Source organism: Protopterus annectens, chromosome 8.part0, assembly GCF_019279795.1.
Source record: "Protopterus annectens isolate FY-2018-M chromosome 8.part0, PAN1.0, whole genome shotgun sequence".
Taxonomy (NCBI): Eukaryota; Metazoa; Chordata; order Ceratodontiformes; family Protopteridae; genus Protopterus; species Protopterus annectens.
The window spans coordinates 391500296-391517890 of NC_056741.1; the positions used below are offsets into that span (position 1 = coordinate 391500296).

A 17595-nucleotide genomic window follows, 5' to 3' on the forward strand; every position below is an offset into this window, starting at 1 on the left:
AAGACGCTGTAAATAAGTTTATATCAGGCCTGAAATTCCAGCTGAAGGGTAGATAGATCTTTTGTTTGCTGCTCTGTTCAGAGTCTGGCTGACAATCAATTATAATCCTGCTGTTAGAAAATATTTTTTCTCGATTCTCTCCCCTCAGAAGCGAAGCTAGATTGTAGTACTTGAGTTATTGCTGCCAATTAGCGTATGAAACCTCATAGTATCTTCGCAGTGTTGATTTTTATTCCGGATATCTGAAGAGCTGTAGAATTGCAGTGCTTATAGAATGGCGGCCATCTTTGAATCCCGTATTAATAGTTTTAATTTTAAATGCAGAGAGTGTGGTGTATTTTTCTAAAAACAACTGTTGTAAGTGTAGATCTTCCAGGTGTGGAATATTCGTGTATAGTGACTCTATATCTAGTGAAACTAGAGTGCATTTGTGTAGTTCATTTTTTATAAACTGTGATGCTCATTCAAAAAAGCCCAAGAGTCTTTAAGATAATGTGGTGTACATTGTACAAGTGCATTTAGAATAGAATCTAAATACTCAGCAATCTTCTCTGTTTTCATTTTGTTTTTGGAAATAATATGTCTGAAAGGGTGATCAGATTGATTTTTATGTATTTTAGGTATTCCAAATAACTTACCCAAGTTAGGGTAAAGAACATACTCAAAATTAAACTCATTGTTAGAAATGACAGTGTTATTTTGAAGGAGTTTTAAAGTTCTATTAATTTGAAATGTTTCATAACAGTATTGTAGTCAACCACCTGATAAAAATCATTATTTTGTAGTGTTTCTTCCATTTTTTTAACATAAACAGATTGTTCCATCAGTACTAAACCAGTACCTTTGTCAGCTTTCATGATACGGAGAGACCTGTCATTAGTAAGGTCAGTGAGAGCTGACCTTTCAACAGTAGAAATATTATACCATTTATTTGATTCATTAGAGGTACACAACCTTCTTATATCCTTTTCACACACTCTCAAAAACGTTTGTATAGAAGCATGAAGTATAGGATTATGCATGCTTTTTGGTTTCAGACAAGGAAACGATGTGTCTGTTCTCACATGATACATTTTTTATATGTAACATTCACTCTAAAGTTTTGCATGTCATTCTGAAAAGGTTCTTGTAATCATAATAACGAAAGCTTAACTGAATCTATCCTGAGCCTCAGTGTTTTTATTTATTTCACAGTCGGATTGTTATTTCACTGCAGTTTATTGAAGTTTACTGTGTTATAGTACTAGTTCTTCATAGTGGTGGTTATTAGTGTGTATGTGTGTGTGTGTGTGTGTGTGTGTGTGTGTGTGTATATATATATATAGATAGATAGATAGATAGATAGATAGATAGATAGATAGATGTTTATAGATTGTATCTTGAAATATTGAAAACTTAAAAGATAGCAATATCTTAAGTTAGTGTAATGACGTATTTGCTGTTCAGTCAATGAATTTAAGGGGGAGGTGTTTTTAGATGTAATTGCATGCTTAATAACTTTTTATTTCATATTGAAGTAGTTCTTGAGTCCTTGTTATGGACGAAAGCACTTAATTTTTTTAAATTTTACCTATTAAAGTGGTTTTACAATGCAAGCCTCCCTGCACCCCTACACTGCTGCTAATGATATATACCATCTCTGAGATAAAACAGCAAGGAGGTTAGGTCAAATTCCCATACCCCCCTCCCCCGTAATGTTTTCTCATATAAAAGGCTGCTGCCAAAACTGGCATTAAAAAGAACATTCTGTTATACAAGTGTTCACTTTTGTAAGTTGTAACCATATATCTACTATATATGATCGAAAGCTCATATGATCGACACTCATTTCACTGACACCAAAACACCTAAAGCTCAAAATACCGAAAACTCATTTGATCGAAACTCATAACATCGACACATGAAAATCAAAGCATTATGCCCTTTCCCCACTATATTGCGACCCTGGAGTTAGAATAGATAGATGGGGGGGCAGAGCCCCCCACATTATTTAGATAAATATTGTCATTTCTGTCATAACTATCCATGTGTATGTTTAAAATTTATTATGTATGTGGGGGGGCTTCGCCCCCACACCTCCCAATGTGGGGGTCTGTGTCCCCCACACCCCCTTATATATATTTACTCTAACTCCAGGGTCGTGCTACAGTGGGGAAAGGGCATAATGCTTTGATTTTTATCTGTCGATGTTATAAGTTTCGATCAAATGCATTTTCAGTGTTTTGAGCTTTAGGTGTTTTGGTCTCTCTGAAAAGTTTGATGATCATATGAGCTTTCGATCATATGAAGTAGACCCATATACATACATATATATTTATATATATATATATATATATATATATATATATATACACATACACAAACACATATATCACAAAAACCTGTCATTTAGCAGGGGTGTGTACACATTAGAAAAATCTGAAATTGCTATTTAAACAAGGAAAAAATATATTAAAAAAAATCCTTGAGATTTACCTAACATAGAAACATACCAGAGTTCATGAAGTCCTGGTGAAAGTAGTGTTTCTAGCAGTGTAATCTTAACCCATACGTTGAGGAATGAATGAAGATTAACAACATCAAATTTTATTTTTGCAGCATCTCACTGTCACTCTCTTTCAGCTCACTGTCCTGTAAGATCTATTTCACTGAATAAATTCCATCACTATAATATGTAAGCTACTCAACTGGAACTGTCTAACCCTTTTCCTATTTGTATACCAGAAAGTGTATTTGGTGGTAGTTTTGCTGGCAAGACTTATCATTAAACTAATCATTCAGGATATAGGGAACCTCCAGACATTGGACCCATCTCAGTTTGGAATTGTCAAGAGCAGGCCATGCTTACTCAGCTTGGTGGATGTTTTGAAAAGGTCACCAAAACAATGGATGAAAGCAAAACAGTACACACAGCATACCTTGATCTGGCCAATGCTTTTGAGACAGTTCCATACTCACTCATAATAGAAAGGCTAAATAAACTGAGAATAAACCCCCTATGTCACCTGGTGGATTGCCTTCTGGCTCACAGATAGGGTAAAAGAAATTCAGATAGAGGAATTTACCTCCACTGAGAGAGCAGTCACCAGTGGATTTCCCAAGGATTCTGTGCTAGGACCTCTCTTGTTGGTTCATAGGTTCTTAGGTTGGTACTAGGCTATCGGCCTTAGGGCCTGTACAAGCCTAGCCATAACAATTCCCCGGCTCTTTCTTCCCACAGTATTTACTTCCCTGGACCCCTGTCTAACAGGGAAAGTGATGTGATCCCAGGGGTGAATTTCCTGTCTCCCATCCAATCATCACGGCTCCTTTGGAAGAGGGCCAAAGAGGCACTCTGCTTAACATGTATGGGGAGTCTATTCCAGAGTCTGGGGAGTCTCTGGGTCAGGAACCTAACCCTCCAGCATGTTTTGTTCATTGTGATGACAAGGTTTAGATCCCTGGAGCATGTGTTGCTGAGGGATTGGGATTTCTTTAAATGTAGCATGTCCAACAGCTCTGGGTTTGACATGGCCTTGTATGTTAAGTAGAGATCGCCTCTGAGTAGACGATATGCGACAGAGTATAGGTAGAGTTTTTTTAGATGGTCAGCATAGGGCATCTGCTTTAGGCCTGTGATTCTTTTAGTGAGGTATTTCTGTGGCCTTTCCAGTTGTTACAGATGTCTTGAGAGATACATACCAAACGGGGCGTTGTATTCTATAATGGGTCTAATGAGGGAAGACTACAATGGGACAGTGACCTCCTTTTTTCTGGATGAAAAGCCCTTAGTGATGAGGTGTGCCACATAGAAGGATTTCCTGACTGTTGTAGCGATGTGGTTATCGAAGGTGAGACCACTGTCTACCTGTGTCCCTAAATCTCTTATGACACTTTCGGTGGTAATTCACAGGTACTTGTTTTTTCCCAAAGGGGATAACTATACATTTTTTGGAATTGAGCTTGAGCCTATGACTCTAGCACCAAGCATCTGTTTCTGTAAGGCCCTTTTGTAGAATATTCACATAATTTGAGGATTCAGTAATGGCTCCCAGTTTGCAGTCATCTGCGAACTTTGTTATCCAGAGTACCTTAGTGTTGGCCTGTATTTCAGAGAAGTAGATGCCAAGCAAGAGTGGTCCCAGGACTGAACCCTGAGGTACTCCACTTGTCACTTTTCTGGAGCTGGATTTGGAGTCGACTACTTTTACAATGTGGGTTCTGTCAATAAGCCAGTTGGCAACCCATCGAGTGACATAGTTATTAATGCCCAGCTTAGTAAGTTTATCTAAGATTCCAGAGTGGGGGATGGTGTTGAAGGCCTTGGCGAGGTCCAGATAGGCTGTGTGGACCACCTTACCCTTGTCCACAGCTCTGGAGACTGATTCAAAGTAGTCAGTCAGTTTCAGGAGACAAGATTGGCCCATTGCGAACCCAAACTATGTGTGGTCCAGTGTTTTAAGATTACCAATGTCTTTGTTTATAAGTTCCATGATAATACGTTCCATGGCCTTGCAGATCAGGCTCGTCAGACTGATGGGGCGGTAGTTCCCGGGATCCATGGTAGATCCCACCTTGTGGAGTGGGATAACTGTAGCTGTGGGCATGAATTGAAGTAAGGCTATGATTAAACATGACATTTAGGTGAGGTGCCAGTTCATTTTGTAGTTCATGTAGTACACAGTCTGGGATGTTGTCTTGCCCCATGGATGCTGTATTCTTAGCTTTGGAGAGTGCGTTTTTACCTGTGTGTCCGTTATTACCAGAATTTGGAAATCTTTCGGTATTTAGATGGGCTGTTTAGGGGGTGAGAGGGGGGTGAAGTTTGCACTTAATCAATCTGCCAGGATATTGACAATATCCTTGGGATCAGTATATTTAATGCCATTCTGTTGTAGCTCAGAGCAGATCTGAGCATTGCCATTTAGATTATTGACATAGCTACAGAATGTTTTGTGGTTGTCTTTGGAATCTTTGACAGTTTTATTTTTCGTAACTAACTTTGGAGCATCTGTTTTTCTGAAGTAAAAGCCAATACAAAAAGGCTCTGGCTGAATAAGTTTGCAGATGACAGCAAGCTAGGAACAGTCATTGAATCCTTGCATGACTTTGTCATCCTCCAGTAAAGTTACCACATTAACAATATGTCCCTGAGATCTGACCTAGTTATTCGGGATTTAGGAACTTATGTGGACAGTGACCAAACTTTTGACTAACATGTGTCCATTATAATAAAGTCCTCCTATATTGCACAGCTTATAAATAAAGAGATTTTATCAAGATGTTAGGATGTCATTGTCTCCTCTTACTCACTTACATTGAATGTAATGCCTTCATTGGCATACATCTGTCCAGACACATGCAACAACTGGAACACCCACAGAGATATCTTACTTAAAGTCCCTCATGGACAGGGGTAGTCAGTGCTGACCTCACACTGGCTTAGCAAATAAGGCCCATCTAACTAAGGTCAGTTAGGGTAACTGGAGTATAACATGGCTAGGATTGTAAGGGTAACTCAGGTATAACATGGCTAGGCTTGTAAGGGCTCTAGGGCCATTAGCCTAGTAACCTCCTGTGAATCTGTGATACAAAGCTTAGACAACATGTCGTACATGGATTGACTCAAAGCCCTGTCACTATACTTGGTATCCTACAGACTGCTAAGAAGTGACCTGTGTCTGCCATACAAGACATGCTCCGATCCAATGCTGATGGATTTACTGCACATCAGCAATTCAAATGACCTCAAAAATATTCAGTCTATATGTTCTTTTTCAACGTTAACAGAATGGTTTTGAGGGATGGGCAGATATCTCCCACAGGGTATCGCTGTTCTGGAACGAACTGCCCATCAACATTATAGAAACTTCTTCCTTGTCAGTATTCAAGTGAAACTTGGGTCTATGTATGGGAAATAGAACATTTACCCCAGGACTGCCCCCAGTATTTCTAATGGACAAGGGCAACTCCTAAATGCTTTATCCCATTTATAGGTCCCCTCAAATTATCTTTGGTATGATCCCATTTATTCTCATTAAGGGTAAGATATAATTATGAACCATGGGATGGGTAAGGCCAGTCTGTAAAAAATGGAATAGGTCATTTTGAGCAAAAAAAGGGAAACTGCCTAGTCTTAAAGTGGCCTGCAAAGACAACTAGCTTAATACTTACCTGTGAATTTATGAGATTTCCTATGTATGTTCTTGTGATCTGTACAGATTAAAGATGTCAGTGTTTCCCTTTTGATCTGCAGTGCATAAAGCATATTTAATAGTTATGAAATCTGGGAAATTCCTGCGAGTGTTTTCACACCTTTGTCTCTACACACATTAGTGCTGTCAGCTACATGTTAGTTTGTGAAAAGTGATAACTTTCTATATAGCACACCGATATTCTTGTGCAGTTTGACTACATTGGTGACACTTTGTACATCTTCATTTAACTTGTCATTTAATATATCAGCAACAGGGAGTCACTGTCAAGCCATCTCAAGTTCAGGCAAAGTATTTGTCAGCTCTAATAAGTATAGGGTAAAACTAGAAGACCTTCAACATGCAGGACAGCTACTGCAATGGATGTTTTACTTTACTATGGTTTATGGAGTCAGTACTGCTATTTGGTTGTGGTATACATAACATGAACAATTCATTGATTGTGAACCTCTGATTGCCATTCCTACAATTCTTTGTTAATATGACCTATTTCTGTTAATGTACACATGTATATTTTTATTAGCTAGGTAAATGGGTAAGTAGATTGAATTCAAAAAAACATTTTAGTTACAACCGTACTACGTAACTAGGCTAACAATATGATGCAATAAATTAAACAATATATATTGCTACACTAGAGTAAAAATAAATTGCAGCTAGTAAATACTGATGCTTATTAGTTACAATAATTTACAAGAGCCTTATAATACCTGTTTATAAAACGTTATTCTAAAATGTAGTATTAATCACATAGTTCATGAAATCATGTTAATTTATTTTGATCTCGATATGTAGGTCAATTGTATTTGCAAATTAAATCTTGTGAACAAAAGTGTTTTAAAATTATTTGTAGACATACTTTCATTATGAATTCTAAAGCATGCTCAGTGTAAGTAGGTCACTGGGAAGGTACAATAAAGTGTTGTAAGAAGTTATTGTGGTTGAACTATGAAATGTCAGGGTATTCAGTTACTAGTTTTAAGTAATAATGCTTTGCTGGTGTTTAGAAAGGTGATTCTAAATTTGCCATACTGCTTGGCAGCTGATGACTTTAATCTGCTATTCTGATATATGATTACAGAGTGGAATGGGAACAATGGATGAAATGTGCACTGGGTTTTTCTACTACTATCCCAAAAACAGTGTCTCATCATGCAACAGTTTCTATGACTCAGACTACATTGCACGTGCTGTTGGCTACAATGGAACTGGGTAAGATCTCCCGCTTTCTCTGTCTGAATCTCTGCATTTAACTGAAATCATTTTTTGATTGAAGGAGATCATGCCTTGGGAATTTTATTTTTCATTAATTTCTGTTTCCTGGATTGAAAAACAGGGCACATATCCAATATGAATTAGCTTTTCTTTAAAGATCTGCTGTGCTGTGTGATACTGAGTACTAAACAAATTGTATTTCGTGGTTGCATGATTCCTACAGAAAGTTGATGTTTTTCCTGTAAGGTAACATAGTGACAGCACAATATTTGTTTAATATTACAACGTGTCTTAATAACTGAGAAGCTTTTTTCCATGGGCCTTCATTGAAAAACGGGCTTCTGTTGATTCAGATTATCTGAGTCAAAAATGTAAATAAATGTGTCATTTATGGAAAAATTTGAACAGGATTAGTGCAACTATACAAGTATTATTCAGTTAAAGATGATTTACTCAAAGAAAACAACTGCAGCAAAAAAATGGAAATGTAACTACTTTAAATGTGATCAGTATTAATGAAATTATAGAAGTATTATTCAGCTAATGCTGATTTATTAAAAATAAAAAAAAAACGAAGAAAAAATAGAGATGTAACTATTTTACCTGTGCTCAGATGCTAAATATGTAACACCATGTAAATAGGTTCCCTATCTGCATGGCAAAAGAATCACTCTGAAAGTCAATAACAGTTAAAAAAAATAGCCAAAACTGTTCTCTTGAAAAAAGATTATTATGGCTAAAAAGACACTTTCCCCATCACAGCCCCATTTCAAGGCAATGTGGCCTTTGTACCACCACTGTATGAAATTCCCATAGCACTGACCTCTGATTATATAGACTGTTAGCTCCTAGTCATAAGTGCAAGACCCAGTGTAGCGAGTCACAACACTTGAAACCAAACTGCAAGTCTTAGAAAAAAATCTGAATCCTGACACTCACTGTTAGACTTTCAATGTACTTTTGTAGCAGGCTTTATTCTTCTGTACCTCCAATGGTGTGGAAGCTGTTCCATGCCACCCCTGCTACATATATGTATTTATATTTAATATGTGTATATAGATATGAGTGTCTCTTAAAATATCAAACATTCACAAGAGTGAACCCACAAAGACCAATCATTTTAGAGCAAATATAATATTATTGAAAATATGCAAAAGTAAAATTATTTTTTTTGCAGGTGGCAAGCTCTGCTGCACTTGCCTTCATCCCCTGCTAATTATATATACTAAGTCAGAGATTGCACTACAACAGAGTTAGGGGAAATTCCCTTACCCCTTTGCAATGTGATGCCATACAAAAAACTGCTGGCAAAAACTCCATCTGAAAGAACATTCGCTCATATGAGCATTCTTTTTTTTCCACAACATTAAAAAGCATTTACTAATATTAACGTTTGTTCTTCACACACACACAGACAAATATACCCACAGTAACTTCAATATAGGTGCTCCTTGGAACAGATAGAATACTTGGTGATAAAGAGCAGGGAAAGCATTAGTGTACATTCTGCCTGTTTCTTGTTAAATTCTTGCAGATCTAAAGATCATAGTTATGGTCCATAGAGTTTTAGTTCCACCAAAGACCTTCACCTTTACATAGAGTCTCACACATAGGCACATATATAAATAAATACATAGACCACTAGAGGCGTATGAGTGTGCTCACACGGACACACATACACATAGAAACTCAGACTGAAAACAGCAACAACCGATACCAACTTTGTTGAAACTCTTTTTACATTAGCAACTCAGAACACATTCTTTCAGCAAAAGCTGGCTGTTATCATGCAGATCACTGTTACCTTTCACATACATTCATTCAGCAAGTTGCTGTTCAGTGGCATATTCTCAAGGATGATATGCCCTTTGTAAACAGAGCTTAAGATATACACAACCGCACCTCCAAGTTTACTGTTTAATTATAATTCAGCTGTATGGCACTGTATGGTTTATGACCAAGCTAGACCGTAATACTTGCAAGGATGTATTTATTTATTTAAGTTTTTTTTTGTATTACAAACATTTTACTACAGATTTGATTCCACAGTGATATATATATATATAGGTACCTTTGATGTGTCACAGTACTTATTTATATGATTTTCTTCTTGTCTGGCACTCTTGTTTAAAGTATGCATGTTATCCCTGGTCCATATGGTTTCTTACCAAGCAATTTAGTTTCGTCCCACATTGTGTAGACATCAATAGATGAATTGACAGTCCCCATATTGCCCCTAGGTAGGTATGAAATGTAAGTCTACATTACAGAACATCATATAAATAAAAATAAACTCTGATATCTGGATGGTAGATTATATTACACGATATGCTGAATTAGTATTTTTATTTTTATATTAGAAATATATTTCCCACACCAGCTACATGGATTAATTTACAGTAGTGACATTGTAGAGCTGCAAATCAAGGAAATTTGAGTAGCACTGTATATTATATTTAAGTTACTGACATGAATCTGTGGGATTAACAAATTACCTCTGAAGTTCACCTAAAGTTTCCTTTTTTCACTGCTTCTGTGTTTCTAACATTGACATTATCTTTACTGCATATATTTTCACCACCCTCTTGTTTTAAGTAGGTTGAATTAGTAGTCAAACACCTTTATTACATTATCACTTAAGACATGGACAAATCTGTGATAATAGAAATAACATATTAGCATGTTTCCATTTACGTAATTATACATTACATATATAAGTATCATCAGTTTAATATTACATAAATTGCTCAATTCTTGTCTTCCTTTAAACATCACTCCTCCTCCTCCTGAACATTACTCTGCATGTATAATTTCCGGAATTTCTATTTATTTCTATGTAAATTGCTAATTATCTTGTCTAAGATCCCACTTGCAGTTTTGTATCACTGTTACAATATTCAGTACTTCAAATACAGTTCATTTAGACATTGGTTTCTATTTTCTTTGTTGGCAGCCATCAAAATTAAGGTCTTACTTTAGGTCTTACTAGGTCTCTAGGTTCCAGATCCTGTTTGCCTCAAATAAATAATTATTTCATTATTTTAAAGCCATTTGCTAATATTTCTGATAATCTTTCTTTAAATTTTTTTTAAAATATGCCAATAACTCCAAACACACAAAAAACACCCATTTACCTCTTTCTTCTTCTTCCCAGTACCTCTCCCATTTTTTGCTATCTACCTGAGGAACAATTCTTTGAAGTCTGCTCAATTTATAAAAATACCTTTGCAGACAACTTCCAAGCAAAAATCTTAAACCTTCTGGAATTTATTGCATACTTGAGACTCATACACATTTCCTACTATGATTCCCTTGTAAATTGCTTATTCAGTCTCTCTTCCCAATCCTTTCAAACCTTCTCAGATTGATTCTTATAGTTGTAGTGCAATATTTCATATATCATACTAATTATCCCCTTTTTAACAGCAGCTTCTGTTCTAGTTTCAATGGAAAACTCTACCAGAGCAGATCTTTCACATAGGATTGTCCTACCCCTTTTTCTTTGCTTCTACTCTGATATCAGTCCCTGGTAAGGATGGCAGTCTCTAGCCTGCAGTCCAAATGTCTTTTTGGCCTCATCCCAGTCTGTTACATTTACCTCTCTAGTTATTTGCTTCCAATACCATGGATCCTTTGCCAGTTTTCTCCAATAGGTTCCAGCCCACTCTTGCCTATTCTCTGTACCCCTACATGCAGTCATCCCTATTGGCAAAATCTCCTTTCTTCATTCTCATGTTGGCTTAGTTCTTAGGCACAACCATACAAAATATTATATTAATAAGACAGAAACATATTCTGTTATTTTCCATAAAGATCTGCATCCAAAATCTCACTCTCATTATTTCTTGAATACTCCCCGTGCTTTATCATCACCCCTTTCCACTTTAATTATGGCCTTCTGCTTGTCTTATCTTTATGAATCTTAATTGTATATCTCTGAAATATCTCTTCAAGTCATGTAGTCCTAAACCACAGTGTTCTACTGGAAGGATCAACATATCCCTCTTGCTCTCTTCCTTCCCAGAGAAATTCTTTCAACTTATTATTAATTATTGTCCACAACTTCTCCTCTGGTTGATAAAAAATATCCCTGACCTCTTTATAAAAACTAAAGGGCTAAAATCATTTTCACTGCTTGGATCTTAATATCCATCTCCATAAATAAGAGCTTCCAGTTTCTCAGTTTTTGTATTGTATTTTGTTTAGTCTTTTCCCACATATCCTTAGTTGCCATAACAGAATCTGTTTTAATCCTTGCTTCTAAATACTTCATCTTCTTGTGTCCCCATAAATATGGATGTTTTACATCCCTAAAAGACTTGAGACAGTCTCAGAATGTTTCACAACAGAGATGTCCTTTTCTGGATAAATCAGGTACAAAATAATATATGCAAATACAGCTAACTTTTCGTTTACTATAGCAGTTATATCCTTGAATTTCTGAGCCCCTTATTTTCCTCGTTAGTGGCTCTAAATATATAGCAAATAACACAGGGTTCCCTCTGTTCAGACACAGCTTATTAGAGAGGAACCCTTCCACTTTAATTCTAGCCTCTGATCCCTCATATAGCCTCCTAATTACCCTTATTATTGTATCAGGGAATGCAAATGCTTCCAGTGCCTTACTCAATTTTCTGTGACAAATGCTTTGTCTGCGTTAAGACCAACCAGTGACAGCAGTATTTTCTTATATTCTGCTTCTCACTGGTTTATAATTGTTCCATTAATGTTATCAGATGTTTGCCTTCTCTACACAAAACCACATTAATCCATATTTGTCAGTGTTGGTAACACCTTTGCTGTTTGTTAGTTATTATAGACATAGATACTTTATAATGTTTTAAAAATGAAATGGGGCTATATAAAGCTGGGTCTGATGGGTTTTTACCATCTTTAGGTATTACAGCCACTACAGCTTTCATCCAAGATATTAGTGCTGCCTTCCCCTTTTAAAATATTGTTAAACCAAATGTTCCAGATATTTATCACTTTCTTAACTCCTACCTTCCAAACTTTCACAGGAATACTATCTGTTCCTGTAGACTTTCCTGCAGATTAATTATATGTCATTGTTTTTATCTCATCTCCTCCTATCTGTAAATGTTAATTGTTGAGCCTCATGTACCTTTAGCCTTGGCATACTTAAGTCTTCCATAGATATTTCCATTTTTGCTCTTTCTTGATTTCCTCATTTCTTTGCTTTATACAAATTTTTATAAAATTCCCAAAATGTATCTAATACCTCTACAAGGTCTCTGGTTAGTTTTCTTGTCGTGCAAAAAGTTTTTGTGCTCTTGAGTTATTATAAAAAACAGTTGCTTAACAGCAAGCTTTCTAAACTTGTGCATATTATACAGTTATTTCCTTATTTTCTCCTTAGCAATCTGCAATTGTTCCTCTTCTTCTTCTGTGAGATTTCACCTTATTCTGCAATACTTTTAACTATTGTTGGCCCCTCTAAATATTTCCTTACTTCTTAGCCATATCTCTTTGGGCCTGATTCCAAAAGAGTTGCTCTCAGTGTAAGCCCGCCCTAATTCTGAGAGACTTGCTCTCAGTGTAAGTGAATTATTTTAGTATCATATCTCTCTATAAACAGGCCTACACCGGGGATCAGACTCCAAAAGACCTGATGCCAGCTTGCTCTTAGTGTAAGTGGTCATTTACACTGAGAACAAGTCTTTTGGAATTGGGCCCTTTCTTTTTCATTTCTACCTATTCCCCTCCCAAATGTGAAATGCAGCTTGTATGCTTTCAGAAAACATTAAGTTTTATCCCTAAGAAAAAGTGCACTGGCTATCTTTAAATCAAACTAAATTATACATTGTTCTATTAAATGCATTAAAGTATTAAGACTGCTAGGGAAGCTGCTTTCTCTTATTCACTTCCAATAATTTCAAACTTTATTTTTCACTGAACTGCTTCCCCTTGTACCTTTAAATTGTGCATTTTCCTTAGAAAAGAATGCTGAAAAGCCTCGAGATTAATTGCTTGTGCCTGCAGACAGCTCATCTCAATGAAAAATTAGCACTGAGAAGAAGAAAAATAAAACAGCTAACAACTTAGCAGATGCATGAAGGTGTCTTTGTCAATTTCAGAACAAAATGCACAACTGCCTTCAGTTGCAGACTTCTTGACTCCAACTGAAACTTTACTAATGGAAAAAAAACAATCTAATATTGCATGTGCAAGAAACTTAGGACTACTGTTGGTTTTCATCATTTTGTTTTATTTTTCAAGCTTACTTGCTTAATAAACCTGTTTATAGATTAAGCAAATAGCATTAAAATAGATATTCATATTTGCAAAAATAAAAGAAAACATCTCAACTCTACATATAATGTCATCAGTGTCCTTTCATTCCCCACCCCCATCACAGCAGCCTGAGATCACGGCATATTCACTTAAACTTTTTCCCAGCCTTTCATCTGTTATCACATTGTAAAGCTTGTATTTCTTACAAATAAAAAATACTTATTTGCTTTAATATGATTAGCACACACAGCAATCATTGAAAAGACCCTCCATATTTAAAATATCCCTGATTGCATACTACACAAAACTGCTTTACTATATAACATGCAGTTAATATAATGAAATATTTTATATAAATATTAAGAACAAAACATTGTTTTACTTACAGTTAGTTTCTTCCTTTTAGGGTCCTTCTAAAAATTAGTGACAAAGTGGGGTATATGCATTGTAGTCCATCCACAAGTTTTACAGAGTAAAAAAAGTCCAATCTTTTTCAGCCACATTTTTTTGCAAAAGTGGTGGTGCTGCGGTAGCGCTGTCGCCTCACAGTAAGACGCTGTCTGGTTCGACTCTCAGCTAGAGCGTCTTCTACGTGGAGACATGCGTGAATGGGCGTACCTTCGTTGAAGGTTTTGCCTTAGGGCTGGCAACTCAGCACGTAAAAATCAACTGCCAATCATTAGCGGATCGGCGTTCCGCTGTGGCGACCCCTAAGAAGCCGAAAGACACAACAACATTTTACAAATGTGATTGATGCTTTATAATCTCACATATATTTACTAATTACAGTGTTGCTGATCTTCTTCCTGTTCAACTTCATCTCCCTATCCAAGGACATCCTGATTCATCTAATCTGCTCCTGTGCTTTCCTTTGTCTCTGAAGCATGTTCTGTTGGAGCATTGGAAAGGGTTTCACTGGCGAAGTCTCTCTATGAGCTCTATTGTCAAAAGAATGAGAATACCCTTCTGTCTGAAGGCTCACTGTTTGTTGGATAAACTTGTATTCCCTCATTAGCGTGTTCTGCATCAAAAAATGTCTCTGACCCTTCTCTAAAACAAGATTCTGAAGTCAGCTGGATACAGCAGCTTGAACCTCACACCTGTTTCTTGACAATCCCTAATTGTTGCGATAAATTTGCTTCTCTTCTGCCTGGTGTACAGTAAATCATCATTTTGTACAAACACTCTGCTGTCTCCAATAATTAATACTTTTCCTTTCTGCCACAGTTTTGACAGGATCAACTCTTTCCAGCTTGTATGATTGCATCTGCTGTGTATTAGCCCACTCATTTTAACAATAGGTCCAAATGGCTGGAGGTTCTCTGATTGAGGGTCTTAGCAGGAAGGTACCTTTTAAAAGGGCCTTGCATGATAGACATTCCCATTTCCCCAATATGGAAATTAGATATGGCTGCTAGCTGTACCCTGATGGTAGCTGCTGCTGCACCCTTGTCAAAACGTTTGGAGAGAAATTCTAGAACTGCTGTGATAGGATCTGTAAAAGGATCTATATTGTGCTTAACTGCCCAGTATGAAAATCTTTTCCATTTACTGGAATACAGTTTTCTGGTAGAAGGTTTGTGGGAAGAGATCAAGATATGTTTAACTACAGGGGAAAAGTCAAAAAACCTGGCTATTTGTGGAATTGGAGCAGCCATGCTGTCAACTTGAGGGTCTGGATGGATGGATGGAACATTCCTGATGAGTAGTTCAAAAGGTCTGGAACTGGGTCGAGAATCCACGGTTCCTCCAGAAGATGTGCCCAGAGAAAGAGGAACCAAATTTGTCGAGGCCAGTAAGGTGCAATGAGTATCATAGTGCTGTTCAACGTGCTGGCTTACTGAAGTACTTTAAGGAGAAGGGTGGAAAAGCAAAAAGAAGTCCTGGGGGCCAATCATGTATGAGTGCATCCCTTGTTGACTTCCCGGGGGGGGGGGATGATGGCAAAGTAGCTGCTGCGTATGGTGTTAATGGACATGGTGAAAAGTTCGTAGCAAGGCTGTCTCCATTTTAGGAAGATTTCTTCCGCAACTTCTTGTTTCAGGGACCACTCATGAGGCAACAGAATCAGTCTGCTGAGTTTGTCCGCTATCACATTGGATTTTCCCGGGATGTGAGTTTGCTGTCAGAAAATGTTGAGAAGAGACAGCCCATTGCCATACCTGTTGTGCCTCTCGACATAGGGGATACAATTTGGGTCCTGCCTGTTTGTTTATGTACCACATTACTGACATGTTTTCTGTTTGAATTGCAATAGTTCCTATCAGGAGAGAGTCCTGGAATGCCTACAATGCACAGAGCACTGCTCTCATCTCTAGGACATTGATATGCAAGTGGTTCTCGTGTTCTCGCCATAAGGCTTGAACAGTCTTTCCCAGATAATGCCCCCCCCCCCCACTGATCTGGGAAGCGTCCGTGGTCAGTACAGCAGTCGGTTGCAGGAATATAAACGGGCAGCCCAAGAATAACTGGTTAATTTGAAGCCACCAGAGAAGATCCTTTTTGCATGAATCTGTGATAATTATCTGATGTGACAGGGGCAGCTCTTGCATGGACCACTGGATAAAGAGCAACCAATGGAGGACCCTCATTTACAGACATGCTAGAGGTACTAGAAGAATTGCCGCTGCCATGGTACCCAGAACCTGTAACACAGACCTTACCTGAACCTTTCTTCTTGATATCAAGCTCCTGGTTTGACAGTGTAGGGACTGAATTCTCTTGGGGTAAGTTTTGCCACCATTTCTTTTGAATCCAACTCTGCACATAAGAAAGTAATGCGCTGTGAAGGTAACAAAGCAGATTTTTTTAAATTTATTCTAATGCCTAGCCTGGAGCAAAGAAGTATGGTTTCATTCCTTGCTTGTAGTATTAGATGCTTGGTAGTGGCGCTCAGGAGCCAATTATCTAGGTATGGAAACACACGGAATCCTAGACATCTCAAGAGAGCCGTAACCACTGCCATGCATTTGGTGAACATGCTGGTGGCTGTAGTGAGACCAAAGGGCAGGGCTAGAAATTGGAAATGACTTGGGTCCCTGCCAAAAGCATGTCTCCTGGAACGCCTGTCCATTTTTATATGGTAATACGCATGCTGGAGTTTTATCGAGCACATCCAATCGTCTTTCCTGAGAAAAGGGAATATAGACTGCAGTGTCACCATCTGGAACTTTGATTTTTTTTACAGACCTGTTCAATCTGCTGAGATCCAGAATGGGTCTCCAGTCCCCTGTCTTTTTTTGGAACTAAAAAGAACCTTGAGTAAGTTCCGGATCCAATCTGGTCTGCGGGGACCTTTTGGATGACTCTTTTTTTCTATCAACTTGTGTATCTCTGATGTTGCATAGTTCCTCTGACTGAGTGGAATGTCTGGAATGAGTGATTTATGGGAGGGGAGGTGGAAAAGGGTATGTAATAACCTCTGGATATGATTGCCTGTACCCATTTGTCTTGAGTGATTTCTAGCCAGGTGTTTGGGTACAGTGACAAGTGTCTCCCGACTGCCTCCAGAGAAGGACAGGTGGGCCTCCTTTCATAGGTTCATAGATTAGTACTAAGCTAACTGCCCTTGCGAGCCATTTTAAGCCTAACCAATTATCCCTTGTGAGACTCATCCCTGCACCTTGTGTTTGTAAGGCAAACACTTCAACCATTAGGCCACCCTCCCACCACTGAAAGGGCCTGCCAGAGAATGTATCTCTGTCGCCCTGATTCTGTGGACCCCCTCTGCCATGAGGTTGGCGTCTTCCATTGTTACTTCCCCCTGTGCCCCTGGGGGAAGTTTCACCACGTGTGTCGGAAAAACCTTTTTGGGATTTGCAAAACCGCATTTTGCCGCCTTTCTGACCTTTGGGATAAGGTCAAGTGTGGGCAGAAAAACAGACTCCTACAGCAGACAAGGTTTTCCTTCCTATTCATACCTGGTCAAAGT

At 37.8% G+C, this 17595-nt stretch overlaps 1 protein-coding gene across 1 annotated transcript in view; it reads left to right on the top strand.

Annotated features, from left to right (window-relative positions):
* The window catches only part of LOC122808238 (putative DBH-like monooxygenase protein 2), a 340431-nt gene that overhangs the window by 264472 nt on the left and 58364 nt on the right, over positions 1 to 17595 (top strand). The window contains exon 11 of the mRNA XM_044079200.1: positions 7276 to 7406. Within this exon, the coding sequence (XP_043935135.1) occupies positions 7276 to 7406 (131 nt within the window). The remainder of the gene's footprint in view (positions 1 to 7275; positions 7407 to 17595) is intronic.